The 15,839-nt window shown below is 37.6% G+C and overlaps 1 protein-coding gene across 2 annotated transcripts in view; it reads left to right on the top strand.

The window, feature by feature from the left end:
- Nucleotides 1-15,839, top strand: part of sipa1l1 (signal-induced proliferation-associated 1 like 1) — a 141,167-nt gene that overhangs the window by 114,957 nt on the left and 10,371 nt on the right. For both annotated transcript variants that reach the window (XM_057822123.1, XM_057822121.1), the window contains exons 13-18: nucleotides 461-610; nucleotides 809-936; nucleotides 6,637-6,734; nucleotides 10,600-11,081; nucleotides 11,180-11,353; nucleotides 13,914-14,082. In XM_057822123.1, coding sequence (XP_057678106.1) covers nucleotides 461-610; nucleotides 809-936; nucleotides 6,637-6,734; nucleotides 10,600-11,081; nucleotides 11,180-11,353; nucleotides 13,914-14,082 — 1,201 coding nt within the window. The remainder of the gene's footprint in view (nucleotides 1-460; nucleotides 611-808; nucleotides 937-6,636; nucleotides 6,735-10,599; nucleotides 11,082-11,179; nucleotides 11,354-13,913; nucleotides 14,083-15,839) is intronic.

Raw genomic sequence — 15,839 nt, 5'->3', positions numbered from 1 at the left:
TCACTCGCCACCCTCTGCTCTGGGGTGTGAATTCCAACCTGTCAAAATGACGGATGGACTTCATTTTTTTCCGTCACCGTTTTAAAAAAAAACGGTCAACGACGGAAAATATTCGGTTAACGCGACCCCTGGGAAGGACCAACTGATTCGAAAATTAATTCACTTTGAGGGGTACCCAAATTGTTAGAAATTCTTTCAAAGTGTACTATATAATACAAATTGTTGAGGAAATCTAGGCCTCAGTCATGCAGCATATTTCATTTCATTAAATTATGCTTATGTTCAAGGAGCAAAGCACATGAATTATAGACAAAAATGTTGACTTGTTTCCATTTTAAATAATCACAGAACATTCCGAGGCATACTTGGCAAAGAACATTCTCTTTGCGGGATTTCTAATCAGAAATGTACCGTATTTTTCATGCAGACTGTGTGTGTTTACGTATGTTAAATTTCCCAGGGTATCTCCAGGAAGTGAGAGCTACAGCCTTGTCTCCTCTCTGGCTCTGGGTCGCTCTCCGCACAATCGCAGCTCTCCCAGCAACCTGTCATGTTCCAGCGATGCCTCCGGCAGCTCAGCTCATTGGAGACAGAAGTCCATGCCTGAGCAGTAAGGAAGATAGAGAGCTTGGTTGTCTTTTCATGGCCATATTTGAAGGGTGTTTTGTCTACATGTACACAAAAATGCCTGGAAAAACAACACATTATTTGTGGGCGCTAAACATTTGTGGCATATGAAAGAGAAGGATCTGTGATTATCCAAAGCATACTGCATATGTTACGTTTTTTGTGGGTGCTTGTTTGCCAGGTTTGCTGGGAGCCGCCACTCTCCGATGTCCAATGAGAGACAGATTGTTGGAGAAGGCGGGTCAAGTGGAAAATCGAACCAAAATTGGTCCCGAATGGAGGAAGGAGTGGGTGAACGAGGGTCAACAGGTGATTTTAATTTGAGATCCTCAACATTCTCAAAGGTGGTGCTCAGGCCTCGTAGTACGAAGGCTGCCGATTTCACAATTTGTGCATTGTGCAAACCCCCATACTTTCGTGCAGTGGTGGACTTTGTACAAAAGTAATTTTTTTGTGTACAGTATCTGTACTTTACTTTCCTACAAATATAAAGTGGTACTTTTTATTTTATCGTCACAACATTTTACAGCCATATAAGCAAGATTAGGCGGGTGAACAAGATATTGACCAATAAAAACCAACACTGACATCAGCGTACCTTCAGATGGGTGCCGCACACTCTCGTACAGTAGGTGGGGCTATGCACCTATCAGTTGGTTGCAATCTGCCATTAAGCTTTTCATTAATCATTTTGTCGGGAGATATTTACCATATTGGCCCGAATATAAGACGTTGGGTTTTTTTTCCATTGAAATAAGACTGAAAAAGTGGGAGTCGTCTTATATTCGGGGTCTAGACGTTATACCCATTCACGACGCTAGATGGCGCCAGATATCATTGAAGCGAATTCTGAACTTGAGGAGTAATGTTCTGTCATGACAGATCTCAGCTACTGTCAAGTTTAACCAGTTTGCATTATTTTATTGCAAGGTTTTTCCTTATTCAGATTTGCTTCAAGACTACAGTTACAGTTAGACCTCACTTTGATGGTTAATGCAGTTATTGCAATTGTTTTTTTTTTTTTTTTTTTTTTTTAAATCACAATAGATTGATTTGTTTACATTTCAAAAACCAGAAGCCATTCATTTACAAATGTGATTGCACTTTAGTTTACATATTTAAATGTTTAGATATTAAGATTTGAATGAGGCAAATAACATGCTTTTTCCCTCAAATATATTGTTATAATCATTTGTTTCAGATGTACTGTAATTATTTTCTGTATAAAAATTAATTTGGTGTTCAAAAAGTCTTTTTTCAAACTTGAGTCTTGAAAAAGAGGGGGTCGTCTTATAATCAGGGCAGTCTTATATTCGGGCCAATATGGTAGTCTATATTTTGAGTTGTTTTTTTTTTTTTTTAGCTTGTAATGCTTGTTTCCAGTGCAGTCAATTATATTGCTTGTTTTTCCATTCGGCGCAGTTTTAAATTAAGCAGTCAAATTTCTGATTCTTTATTTGCATATTAGCTCAGATCTCATCATATTTTGGCATCGGGAGAAAATACTTTTACTTGTAAAGTAAATTTTAAAGCAAGTACTTTTACTTGAGTAATTTTTTTGTTAGATACTTGTACTTAAGTATTTTTTCGTCCATGTATCTGTACTTTTATTCTGTGTAAAAAAAATTTTTTTTAAAGTTAGTAATTCATTCACCACTGCTTTCGTGTACATTCGTTGGGTCTTTCAGTTTCCCCACACATTCCAAAACATGCAGGTTAAGTTTATTGGAATGTATCAAAATTGATACAAAATGAAAAATGAATAGAAATTAATGGCACTTTTTAATAAAACGAGATCAAGCAGCTATTTTGTTTTCGGCTCACTGGGTCCAAAATTAGGTTTAAAACTCAGTGTTTATGTTATAGTAGTCAGTGTATCCAGTTTTTTTGGGTGTATATGCATGCTTTTATGTTTGCATATGTGCAAAGACTGAAGAAATTTGACTCTTACTCTACTGGGATTTTCAGGGCAGACTTTTCATACTTGAATACTTTTACCATTGGCAATAACGTCTAGATATCTGAAGTGTGTGCTTCCTCTTCAGCACAGACTCGTGATCTACCACATTGCTATCAAGCAATACGGCTTCTCTCCCACTTATGCTAGGAGCTTTAAGTTGCAAAAAAGGTCTTAGTCTCTGCAGATTTGAAAGTGGTAAGATAATGAGGCAAGCAGACAAGAGAAAGAATGTGGGGAAAAAAAAGAAATGGCAACTTGATTTACTTATGAAGACAAAAAGGAGGAGAAATTCTTCATGTTATTTCTCTCAACAGTTTACTAACTGACTCCTTTTGACATTCTTTGTCCCCCTTTTTCAAGAGATCTTCTCATTTTACCGCCACCATTTCTGTTTGTCCCCAATTAATCTTTTTCCCTCCTGCTTCTGTACAGCTGCTTCCATTTACTCGCAAGCACTTTCCCATTGCTTGACTTTTGCAAATGTTTTTTATTTCTCTCCCCGCTGGTCAGTGGTGGCGACCTTAACTACGGCCTCGTTTGCCACGACTTTCTGATTCTTCGCTGGACCTTAAATTCAGCGGATTGTTTACCACCCCACTTTTGTGTACTCAACCCAAGCCTGACCCTTAGCAATCACATAGAAAAAGCCAAAATCTTATATTTTGTGGTTTGTTTCAAGCCCTTGTGTCTTTTTTTGGGCTATGTGGAACGGTTCATGCTGGAAAGGTTCATATTTGGATGGCCAAGAGTCCAAGTCCTGCTCCGGCTGTGGTTTAGCATTGTGCACTTCTTTAGTACTATGTTAAAATCTTTCGCCAAAAGTCACTAGACATAAGCCAGAAGGATGTGGCTTGACATTCCAAAAATATCATATCCCATAGAGGACAATACGATATCCCGTAGGTCAAAGGGATTTAGTTACCTATTAAGCCACCAAGCTAAAATTCTAACATTAAAATTTTGCTGATGATCTGTTTATAGGTGGAGGCAAAATTAGGGATGTCCCCAATGTGATCACATGATCGGGAATCGGGCCCGAGCACATCATTTTTAGAAGATCGGAATTGGGTGAAAAAGATCGGGTTACTAAGAGTTTAACAAAAATATATATTATTATGCATGGGCTACAAAGCAAAAAAAAAAAAAAAAATCTAAATTTACAAGGATATCATCAAAAGAAAAAATGTTTTGTGCTACGCAATATTTTTAAAAGATTGTAGAAGAATAATTGTGTTAAGATTTCTTTTTATGGCGATAAAGCAACAAAAATAATCAAGACGAAAAACTATTGTCAAAAGAAAAAAAAAATGTTTTGTTGTGGTGCAACAATTAATAGACAACTATTTTAATAACCAATTAATCATTTAGGACCTTCAACTTAAACTTGTCTAAATTCTTGAAAATTAAACATACATATAACTTCTCAGTTGTAAATATTATCAGATTTCTTCATTATATTTTCATTAAGTCAAAGTACTACATGAACAAAAATCTGCTCTTTGGAAACCACAATTCACATTTTTGCCAGTTTTCAGACATCTTACTGTCTAACTAGCTTCCTAATAAGTCTGCGACAACTAATCAATTAAATAGGTTAAGAAATTAGTTGCCAACAAATTTGATAATCGGAACAGTTGTAGGCTACAGTTAAGTCAGGAAGCTGTAATATTATTTTTGAAGGAAATCAAAGGAGTCATCAATTTTGTCTTGATTGTTACTTACAACATGCCTAAAACAACTTTAAGGTAAATTGTGAAGCTAATTGAAAAAAGTAACATTATACAGGGTGGGGCAGAGCAACTTGCTTATTTAAATTTGGCGCTCTGAAGTTATGGTTGCTCTGATGATGGTGGGGATGGACTTATTTGAGAGGGTAGGGCCTAAAGTTTGGTTCCAAAGTACGTTATTTATTTTGTGTTGATTTTTCAGGAACCCCAGTGTGCATCATCGAGTGGACAAAATTAGAACAAGCGTTCGCTGTTGAGGCATTTTTTTCAAGTGGTTGCTCAATTGTCGTAATGTGCATTCCGTAGACATTTCAATATTGTCCCCCTGTGGTCGTGTTCCTGGCCGGCAGTCGATTGTTTCATGGGTAAACAACTTCAGGGAAACGGGTGACGTAAAGAAAAAGAAACATGGCCTCTCACAAACGGCAAGGTCACCCAAAAACATTGACGCGGTGAGATAATCTGTTTTGAGATCTCCCTGACGTTCTGCCCGCAAACACCAGAGCATCTGCTCTTGGGTTGTCTGCTCGCTCTGTGAGACGAATTCTCCATGAAGAATTGAAATTGAAACGATTGAGCGACCGCTTAAAAAAAAAAAAAAGGCCTCAACAGCGAAAGCGCATTCCAACTTCGTCCACTCCATGATGCTCACTGGGGTTTCTAAAAAATAAACACAAAATAAATAATGCACTTTAGGAACCAAACTTTAAGCTCCACTGTCTCAAATAAGTTCATCCCTACCTTCCTCAGAGCAACCATCGCTTCAGGGTGCCAAATTTAAACAAGCAAGTTTCTCTGCCCCCCTTGTATTTGTTTAGGGTTTTAATCTTTTCAGGTTGTATCTGTGCTATTGTTTTATTTGCCGTTTTGACTTTTATCGTGATGCGCTTTTTTTTTTTTTTTTTTTTTTCTTAATGTCATTGTTTTATACTTCATTTTATTTATCGTTAAATTTATTTATCGTTGTTGTAAAGCACTTTGAGGACCTTTCGAGTTTTTGTAAAGGGCTATAGAAATGTAGATTTGATTTGATCCGATTTATTGTGATTATGAAAATTATCATTAGTTGCAGCCCTAATGTTTGGAAAAAAAAAAAAAAAAAGAATAAATTGCCGAGGTATGGAATCAGTGCTCGATATCGTCAGATTCTCAAAATGAGGTGACTCGGACTTAAACGCAGGTGCAAAAATATGTGATCGGGACAACTCTAGGCAAAACATTATTTTCTCTGCTTGTGCCACTATGACATAATAATCAGTACTACCCTTCATCCGTGGCAAGTAAGAACTTAGCCTTTTAGCTAATGGATATGCTGTTTATTTAATAAAAATCAAGTTATATAAGACCATTAAAGCAAGCTCTGCCATTGTGGTTGTAATTTGAAGGGTTTGTGGCCATTTTGTCATTTTCTCAACGGTCTTTAAAATATATGGATCCAAGCTAGCTACAGCGGGGGAAAAATGTGGATAGCTTCTGATGCATAAGTGCACCAAATTTTTTTTTTTTTTTTAATTAATCTAACCTCGAATGCTTTCTTGTGGCAGGCATTTTTTGGAAGAATTTTGAACATTTAAGTGTGACAAATAAACTAAGTATATATAAACCTAACATTTAGTTGAACATTTGGTCTTGGATGTTATGACTGATATTTCCCCAAGATATGTATGACAATTCATTTTCCAAAGTCGTAACATAGCCTGTATTGTAGCGGAGAAAGCCAGCAGAAATACATGTGCCAGCCATTTCTAATGAGTACAGAAAGCCCTGTGGGCAGCACCATGGAGAGAAGTGTGTGGAGTATGCTAAGAGAGAAAACAGAGGGTATCCACATTTGTAAAATCATCCCATTAGATGTTGCGATAACTCCCTCGGTGCTGTCTTTCGTGTTACCTTGGTCCCGGGCTGCCTCTTCTGGAGGTCATATTGCATAAGCTGTAGACCATTACACAACAGTCCAATGTTACATTGTATTCTGGCTTCAACACATACACATGCACTCGTGCACACACACATACTCACATTTATTCACACAGGACAGATTGGCCAGAACAGGCCCAGCAGGCACTGTCGGGGACACATTTTCTTGTGATGTATGTTGCGTCGGATGACAAGTGATTGGTGTTTTTCTTCATGAAAACATTAGAGCCACAATGACGACAGTGTGTGCGTGTCTTGAGCCTAGTCGGAGTATGTCAGGTAGAAAAGCACCCACCAGCCCATCTAAATAAAGAAAATGTACTATAAATAGTCATCTGGTTGTACTTCAGGGTTTTTTGAATGTCCTTTCCACCAACTCTGTATGATTTTATTTATTTATTGCAGAGGCACCAGTTTCTAAATCTGGTCAAGGCTACTCTGGAGGACCCCGCATTCAAAGACAGGAGCAGGTCATCCACCTGTCCCCAAAGAAAAGCAGTCAGGTAGGATTAACACTACTTCTACCATTCAGACGTAAAGTGCCGATGACAGCATAATTTTTTTTTAAATAGCATTATTATGTGATTTTGAATCATATTTTGAGACGATTCGACAATATAGAACAATTTGACAAAGTGCAGATGGCAAGAAATTACCCCGGTAACACACCAGAAACGTCAACGGCGCGTCAACGATGCTGCCGCAATAACGTAGTGAAATGCGGCCGTTAAAGTCATTCAGCCAATGCACACCAGTTGCTGTGCGGCCACGTGTTAGACGCGTCCTAGAAGCAGCTCAACGCGTCGTTTGCGAAAAGAACGGCAGAGTTTATTATTTGACATGAGACGCGGCCCCGCTGTGTCACTACTACTCGGTAGGATCGGGAAGACCGGAAGTCACTCATGTAAAAATACGGTGGATCCGGTCGATTTTCAAAATAATATGTAATCGTAACTAGGGTTTTTCCGATCATGTTATTTTGCTCCCGATCGTTTTAGTTTGAGTATCTGCCGATCCCGATATTTCCCGATCCGATTGCTTTTTTTTTTTGCTCCCGATTTAATTCCAATCATCCCTGATAATTTTTTCCGATCATATACATTTTGGCAATGCATTAAGAAAAAAATGAATAAAACTCGGACGAATATATACATTCAACATACAGTACATAAGTACTGTATTTGTTTATTATGACAATAAATCCTCAAGATGGCATTTACATTATTAACATTCTTTCTGTGAGAGGGATCCAAGGATAGAAAGACTTGTAATTCTTAAAGGATAAATGTGACTTTGTATATTGTGACTAAATATTGCCATCTAGTGTATTTGTTGAGTTTTCAGAAAATGATACTGCAGCCATTTAACTTCTGCCCAAATGCATGATGGGAAGTGCAACCATGACTGTGCGTAGGGGCACCAATTGATATATCTTCTCTGTGTTAGGAAATAACATAGGGTGTTAAGCAAATGATCAACTACTACCTTTCTTCCCCACATTGCCTCCCACAATATTTTTAATTGCTGAGAGAGGTATTGTAAGGCTTTAGCCACATAAAAAATGGCTCCAAAGGCTGTCAAAATTCTCTCTACTCATTATACGCTGCCTTTTAGCGCTATCCATAGGTAAAACGGCGTCTTTATAGATTGAACGCATCAATGCGTGAGTGGGTCGTGCAGCGCATGCGTTAATTATTTAACGTGATTAATTTTAAAAAATTCATTACCGCCGTTAACGCAATAAATGTGATAGCCCTACTTTAAGCCAAAACTACTCTGGATGAGTGTAAGACATTTTGTCTGTAACGTTAAATACAATTAGAAAACGATTTAAATAAAAAACATATATATATATAAAAAAAACGCATGCCCGATATTTTTTTGCCGATTCCGATATTTCGAAAATGACGTGATTGGACCCGATCAATCGGCATCCCGATCGATTGGGACATCTTTAATCGTAACCCTTACTTTTCGAGTGCTTCAGATCTCTTGAGGATGTGGGTGGATCGGCTTACAGTTTACTTGTCGTTGTTGATTTACTGCTGTCTTCTCTGCTATAAAAATACCCAACAGGGCAGGACAATATCAACTCTCCTTTTAATCTCGGCGCATCAGTACCCCCGTGTTCAATACAAAACCCTCCTACCACAACAAAACAAGTAGGAACTATTATTCACATAGGAACTAAAATTAAACAACGTAAAATATAGAATATAAATGAATACTACATCACATTTGTAAAACATAAATACATAATAAAATAAATAATTGCCCATATAAATAAAATAAATTGAAATGAGCTAAAACACCTGTAATTAAATAATAGGAATATTACACAAATGCTGCATACACAATTACATTTATTAATTTCTGCGTGGTGCTTTAACTAGAGAAAAACTATCAATAAAGCTTTAGAAAAAAAAAAATTGAGGCGTTTAATGTGTAAAATACATGTCAAAAACTTTGTGATTGGGATTGCTTTTTGCTTTAGCACATAAAAGCTTTCAGAAAGAAAGCTGACCAATACGCGGGGTCTGAAGGGCAAATGGTTGTTGTATTGTTATCTTTAAATTCCCGCTACTCTCGCGCGATCTTGCAATCCTTGCGTGAACCGATCGAGCTGCTCCACAGGCGCGCTTCCCATGAAATGCGTCCTATGGAAATTGACGCCAAGCGTCACTGGTGCGTTGTCGCGTCGGTGTTGTTGATGCGGCACAGACGTGCCTGGTGTGTTACTGGGGTTAGTCTTTTAATCCGCAGTTTCGCCCCGCCTGTCATTATAGCGCTCTAGCGTCCCCAGTTGGGGGATGACGTAGCAGGGTCACGATTTAATCTGATTTAGAAGTCAGCCAATTGAGGGGGAATTATTTAGAATGAGGAAAATGCGACAGAGAGCAGCAAAATGTCATTGTGTCAATCTCTCTACTCCAATATTTTTACAGGATATTGTTTTTATCGAAGTATTTTTTTCCCCAATTGCTAAATAAATGGTATGGTCATGACAAATAACAATCTTGTGGTAAATGGAATATGAAATATTAAAAATGCACTTATTCAGTACGACATGGCAAAATGACTCCATAATGGTCAAAACTGTCGACTTCTTGCACCTCCCGAACTATATTTTATGCCACTGGAGTTAGTCCGGCTTTTGTCATTTCACTGCCCCGGCTTCAGAGAGAGTAAACAAACCAGGAGGTGGGACAGCTGGCCGACATGCTAACCCAAACCGAACGGCATTTCCAAGTCTTATTCTCGCCTTTCGAAGCGAAAATCACGTAAAACTACCCCGGAATATGTCACACGGCGGCGGGGTTGTCGATTGTCTTCACCTATCGGCAACCTCCTCGGCGGCGAGCAAGTTACAGCTTGTCGTTCCCCTTGTGCGGGCAGGAGTGCATGTTGCCGAAGTCTATCTGCATGCTATAAAGCAATGCTGTATTGTGAGATGCTGACCCAGTGACATTCGCATTCCTCCTCAATACAGGAAGTTATTCATTTTCAGGGCGCGGGATTAAAAAAATTGAATATATAAAACGATCGCTTCCACACACATCCAGGCGGTCCATTTCATTCAGAAGCATAAAATACAACGTGAAATACGAAATAAACATGCTTTTGCTGTCATAGGCACTTTAATGTCTGAAGATTCTCTACACTGCAAATTTATAACGTCTTAAATCTAATCAAATATTTGTCTTCATTTTATTTTCATTTTAACAGATTAATTTTTCAGATTATTCCACTTACTTTAAGTCAATATTACTATTTTTGGTAAAAGTTGGTAATTTTTCACCGAAATCACTAAACATTTGCTGTCAAATAATGTTTTGGACTGCATCTATTCTTGAATTAAGAATATTTCTGACAAACAAGCTTTTTCTTAATGCTAATTTATTGCTTAAAATAAGTCTACTATATCAAGAAATCTGGGTAAAATTTACTTGAAGCACTGGCAGATGATTTCACTTATTTCTAGTAGATTTACACTGAAAACAATGGAATTTAACTAGTTTTAAGGAGGTGTGTTTTTGCAGTGTACATATGTTTGGACACAGATTAAAGGGGTAGAGCCAATGTTTTTGTTACATTGGTAGATATATAATACATCTCATATGGTAGCCACATTTTGAAGAAACCTGATTTTGATCTGCAGAGTCCATGTGTCTTTCTCTTTACACGGTTGGATGCACATTGTGCCAGTTGAACATTAAATAAATCCTTCTATTGCCACTGAGTCATGGTGTATTTTTAGCAATACTAAATTACAAAAGTTAATTTTAGAAAATATTCTCATCTGATATACAGTAGATTCTCTCAAGACATCTTCTCATGCTGTCCTCCCTTTTTTCTTTGTTCTGATAGTCGGACGGTCCTTACTCCGGTCACTCCAGCAGTAATACTCTTTCAAGCACAGCTTCTAGTGGGGGCCACAGTGACAGCGATAAATGGTACGAAATGGGGGCTGGCGGAGGCTCCAGCGGCGACCAAGGTGAGCCGGAGCCCAACGGCTTAGGAGGCGGTGGATACCTTCAGGGAGCCTCGGCCGACAGTGGCATTGACACTAGCTCGTACGGAGCCTCGCACCACAACCACCCACATTCTCACCACGGTAGCACCACCTCACTACTCGCTCCCAGTGGAGGTCGAGAAAGTAGAGATCGGTCGCCTTGGCACAGCCCTACTGAGGGTGGACGCAGAATGCTGGAAAGGTCGCCTGCAGCGGCTGAGTCCCCAGTTCCTCCAATAGAAAGGAGTTTAGATAGCACTGGTCGAACACCTCCTACTCATCTCCTTGTGAGAGACAGCAGCACCTTTAGTCTGAGTGATGGTGGATCTCACTCAAGGTGGGCCTTTTACATGTTTGAAAGCTAATATTCATGACAATCATTACATACTTAACCGTGTTTACGAATGCCATCTACTTTTTTGTTTCTTGACACAGACACGGTTCCCCCAGGGAAGAATCCTCAACAACCACCTCTCCATCATCCCAGTCCTCGGTGTCCCCGGGACCAAAGAGCTTTTACCCTCGCCAGGGAGCTCAGTCCAAGTACCTGATCGGCTGGAGGAAACCTGGTTCAACCATCAATTCGGTTGATTTTGGAGACACACGCAAGTAAGAAGGAACATGTTATAAACATTGACAGACATTTGGGCTCATGAACTTCTGCTGCAGAGGTTTTTACGTAAAGTACCACCTTCCCAAAGATTTTTGCAATGTCCATCATAATGAATAAAGTTACATGTGTATTAGGTGATTGTTAAAATTATAACGTAAATATTATTAGATGTACTCAAACACTTCTTAATTTACCTAAATACACTTGAATCTGTCATAAAACTATATGTACTGAAATACTAGGTATTACCGAAATACTTTAACGTATTTAGGCCTGCAGCTATCGATTATCCAGGTAATCGATTAATATATCAATTAGTTAGTTCGAATAATTGAGTAATTGTATCATGAACATTTAATGCGTTGCAGAATAGATTTTAGATGTAGAATGAATAAACAACTGTTTATTCTTCCAGTAATTCAAAAAGGGCATTAAGTGCGAATACAAAATCCAAATTTTGAGTGTTTCTTCAAACGATGCTGAATTGCACTTTCATTTAATAAAAGCAGTTAATGCATTTCTAAATAAAATACCCAAGCTTAGCCTCAAACGATATAAAACAAATAAATGAGGGTCTATGTACAACAAAAGAACGATTGGCTAACTTCCAATGCAAAAGTCCGCTAGCTTAAATGCCATAAAAAGCTGGTTTTTTTTGTCTTTGTTTTTTTTCAACGCTCTGAACAAATACAAACACATATTCCCACCAAAAATGCTAAATATACTTCTAAACTATATAACAAATGCATAAACAAACAAATTAGCTCAAGCAAACAAAATAAAACAAAACAAACAAACACATACCTTATGTTGGTCCCAACACGGAACACCTGGATTCAGCCATGTTAGAGGAGTTATGTTATACCCCCTATTGCCACTAGAGGGCAGTTTATCCACTCAAATAAATAAAACTAAATGCAACACTTTCAAAAGAAACCATTACAATAATAATTAATAATAATAATAATTATTATAATTAAACGAATCCTCGAAGCAGCAAAATTTGACTAGAAGCTTTTTTGTAATTGAATTACTTGAGTTAATCGATTATTCGTTGCAGCACTAAATCTATTGTAATCTTCATTAGTTTGTTTTTTTCTTTTAAATACTCTTGAGATGCACTCAGATATGTTCTAAAAGTGACTTCAATAGTCTTAAAGCTAAATATGGGAAAACAAACTATACTTAAAGGGAACCTCGGACTTGTAGCCTCTAATAAGCCACAATTGTTGTCTTTTACTAAAATATGTTATTAGAAACACATAAAATATTGCCATTGATTTAAAAATCAAATAATTATTTAGTACTTGTTTTGACCTACGGAGGGCGCCATGTTCTATGCGCACAATGGACGCTCGGGGTGATGATGTAGTTTGTCACTCACTAGACGAACACTACCGGTCTTCTGCAATTCCTTCTACGCGGTGAAGACGTCCAACACATACACACATCGGTTAAAAGCGGCGAGTACCTACTATTTGTGTTTTTACTGTGTCTTTTATTACATTTTCATTGCCTCAAATTAATTTTTAAGCTGTAATTAACTCGATTAAAAATTTTAATCGTTTGACAGCCCTCATAAAAACAAAAACCACGAGGGGTTTCAATATGAAATTATTTTAACTCATAATAGCATTCATCTTTTAAGATCCCTTTAAATAATGAATCAAAATGTATTGCACAAAAAGAAATACTAAAATAATTGTTTCTGAATATATCGTTAAAAACAAACAATTCCAAATTATCAGTTGCGAATGTTTTGTACTTAAAAGATAAATACAAATAAACTGTACATAAAAATGACCCTGTACGGAATTTTAAAGAAAGGTCAAAGTTGCTTTAACATGAAGAAATTGTCGATTAAATTCACCAGTTTCTTCTCATATATACATTTTTTGCTGCAAAATCTATTCTTAGTCTTTCATGAGCATGCAAGGCAATAGAAGGGTGAGTTAATAACAGCTTATCACCTTGACCGTACTTGTACTTGTCACACCATTGACCCATTATAAGAATTATGATGAGTCGTGTTCAGTATTTCCTGAAATCTACTTTGAAAGGGGTGTTGAACCTCTATTGCCAATCTGCCCAACTAATCATTTCTCATCTGTCTTCTGAGTTCTTTGGTAAGACTCCAAAATCAGTGACTTAGTGATGCCACCATGTGCAGGAATGTCTTAATAATGCTTTAAATCTTCATTTATTATTCAGAATTCAGGTTCTTCCTGGATTTGTTTTGTCAATTTATAGTATATTTTAAGAGCATTATGACATTCAACTCCTTGTGATATACTAGGCCAGTACAATTTTCATGCATAAATTCAGAACTGTTGAGCCGCATACATATTTATTTTTTCATATTATTTTTCCCCCTCTGCGGCTAATTCTTCTGCCTGTCCGCCCCCTCAACCTTTCTTTAGTGCAGCTTGGTTCCCTCCTTGTGGCTGTAGAGAAAATTGCAAATACGTCCCACCATTAATGAACTGAGCGGAGCCGTCTGGTTTTGCATCATTTGGCTTATGGCTTTGCTAATAAATGGCTTTTGTTTGGTTTCAGGAAATCCCCAGGGGAGAGTGGGTTGGAGGGCATTCCGACGCCAGCAGCCAGGCCCTCTTTAAGGGACATGCACTCTCCACAACCTCATGCTAAGTCTACTATTGAAGAAGATGTGAAAAGGCACCCTGCTAAGGATAGCCCTATCCCATCCCGCAGATATAAAGAAAAGGTACTAGTAGTTGTACTTAGGATTTAGATATTTACCAGCACAAATGTGTATCACACCTACATACTTTGGGTCACCGAATACCAGTTTTCAAGGGAATGTTTGACTGGCCATTGGAAGATTCAGGTCAAAACAAAATTATAATAAAAATAAACCATTAAGATTAAATGCCGATTCCAACTGGACTGTTGCAATATTATTACATCCTTGGAATAACATTTTAATATTATTTTGGTGTGTTTTTAAGCGTGTACAAGCACTACACAAAACACTGGATGGAACAAAAGCTTGTGCAAACACTCCATAAGGAATTTAAAGCACACAAGTACTGTATCTGTTGTTACCATGGTAATGCCATTGATTGAACTCTATCTTAAAAATGACCTCCGAAGTCATATTTCTATATACTGTTGCTTTAACGCTTCGTAGAAAATGCTTTATTAACATAAACCTGGTCATTTTTGCTAACTATCTTTGTGAATGAAGTGTTGTCTTACAGGCTTTGCGACTTCATCTTGTCACAACGCATAGCAAAGCAAAATTGAAGATGAGATCTTGTTCATGTCTCATTTTCATCTCTGAGAAATGAATCAGCAATAATCGAGACCTGAGTGGTTTTCTCAGTTTTCTCAAATTTGTCTCATGAGAAGTCTCATAGTGAGCATTACATGAGAAGGTCTTGAGAATAGTTCTACTGTCACGATTTTTCAATAGTCTCACAGTTCTCTCCTTTCAAGATGTCACCAAGAGACAACTATGAGTACTTGTGTCGATCTCAAATGTATCTCAATTTTATCTCCTTACTTGGAGTCACGATCTCAGTAATGTCTCAGTAAAAGATAAGGATGAGCAAGATATTTCATTTCTTCAACTTGCCTCAAAGCTGCCTCTGTTACTGATCTCGCGGGGCAACCTTATATTGTGCCAGTCACAAATATTTCTCAATTTCATATCCTTTCAGTCTGCAATTGCTCATTTTGGGTTTTCAAGATTCTTTCATTGTAGAAAGAGTAGTGTCTGCTCTAACATGTCCAATCACATCTAATTCATCTCATGCCAAAAGCCGAGAAAATATTATAACTGTTCAAATAATTATATAACATCTGGTTCATCTTGTTCAATGTAAAAATTAGAAATGTGACCGAAAATTCGGCGCCGAAAACTAGGCCGCTACAAATGCATTATCGGTTTTTGGTTTCGAAGAGCGAAAGTTTACTACAAAATAGTGTGAAGAACCTTAGTCCTCTTGTTTGATGACGTAATCAAAACAGGCAACACGCTGGCTGACGATGTCTTGCTAGAACTACGTGCTCACAGGCAACATGTCTGCGATTTGGTTTTTTTTTTTTTTTTTTTTTTTTTTTTTTTTAATTAATATCAAAGAAATATATAAATATAGAAATAATACAGAAATATATAAATTATTAAATTACCAAAATAAAATAAATTTTCTTCAATGCTGCTACACGTGCTTTCTGAAGTTGCTTTCCATTGATGTGCCGCGTCATATTGAGCGCAGTGTATCTCAGCCTATGCATGGCTCAGTGGTAAAGAAGTCAGTCCCCAACCTGGAGGTTGTGAGTTCAACTCTCTGTCCTGATGAGTTCATCTATGTATCCTTGAGCAAGACACTGAGCCCCACATGGTTGCGTCACCAGCAGGTCGATGAGGATATAGTGTCAAAGCGCTTTGAGTGCCTGAAAGGTGCTGAACAAGTATAACTCAATTTTTAATTGAGAGAATTTCTCTTCTCAAATCTG

The sequence above is a fragment of the Corythoichthys intestinalis genome, chromosome 19, assembly GCF_030265065.1.
Source record: "Corythoichthys intestinalis isolate RoL2023-P3 chromosome 19, ASM3026506v1, whole genome shotgun sequence".
Lineage (NCBI taxonomy): Eukaryota > Metazoa > Chordata > Actinopteri > Syngnathiformes > Syngnathidae > Corythoichthys > Corythoichthys intestinalis.
The sequence above is the reverse complement of the archived record's forward strand: the minus strand, read 5'-3'. Positions and strand labels throughout refer to the sequence as shown.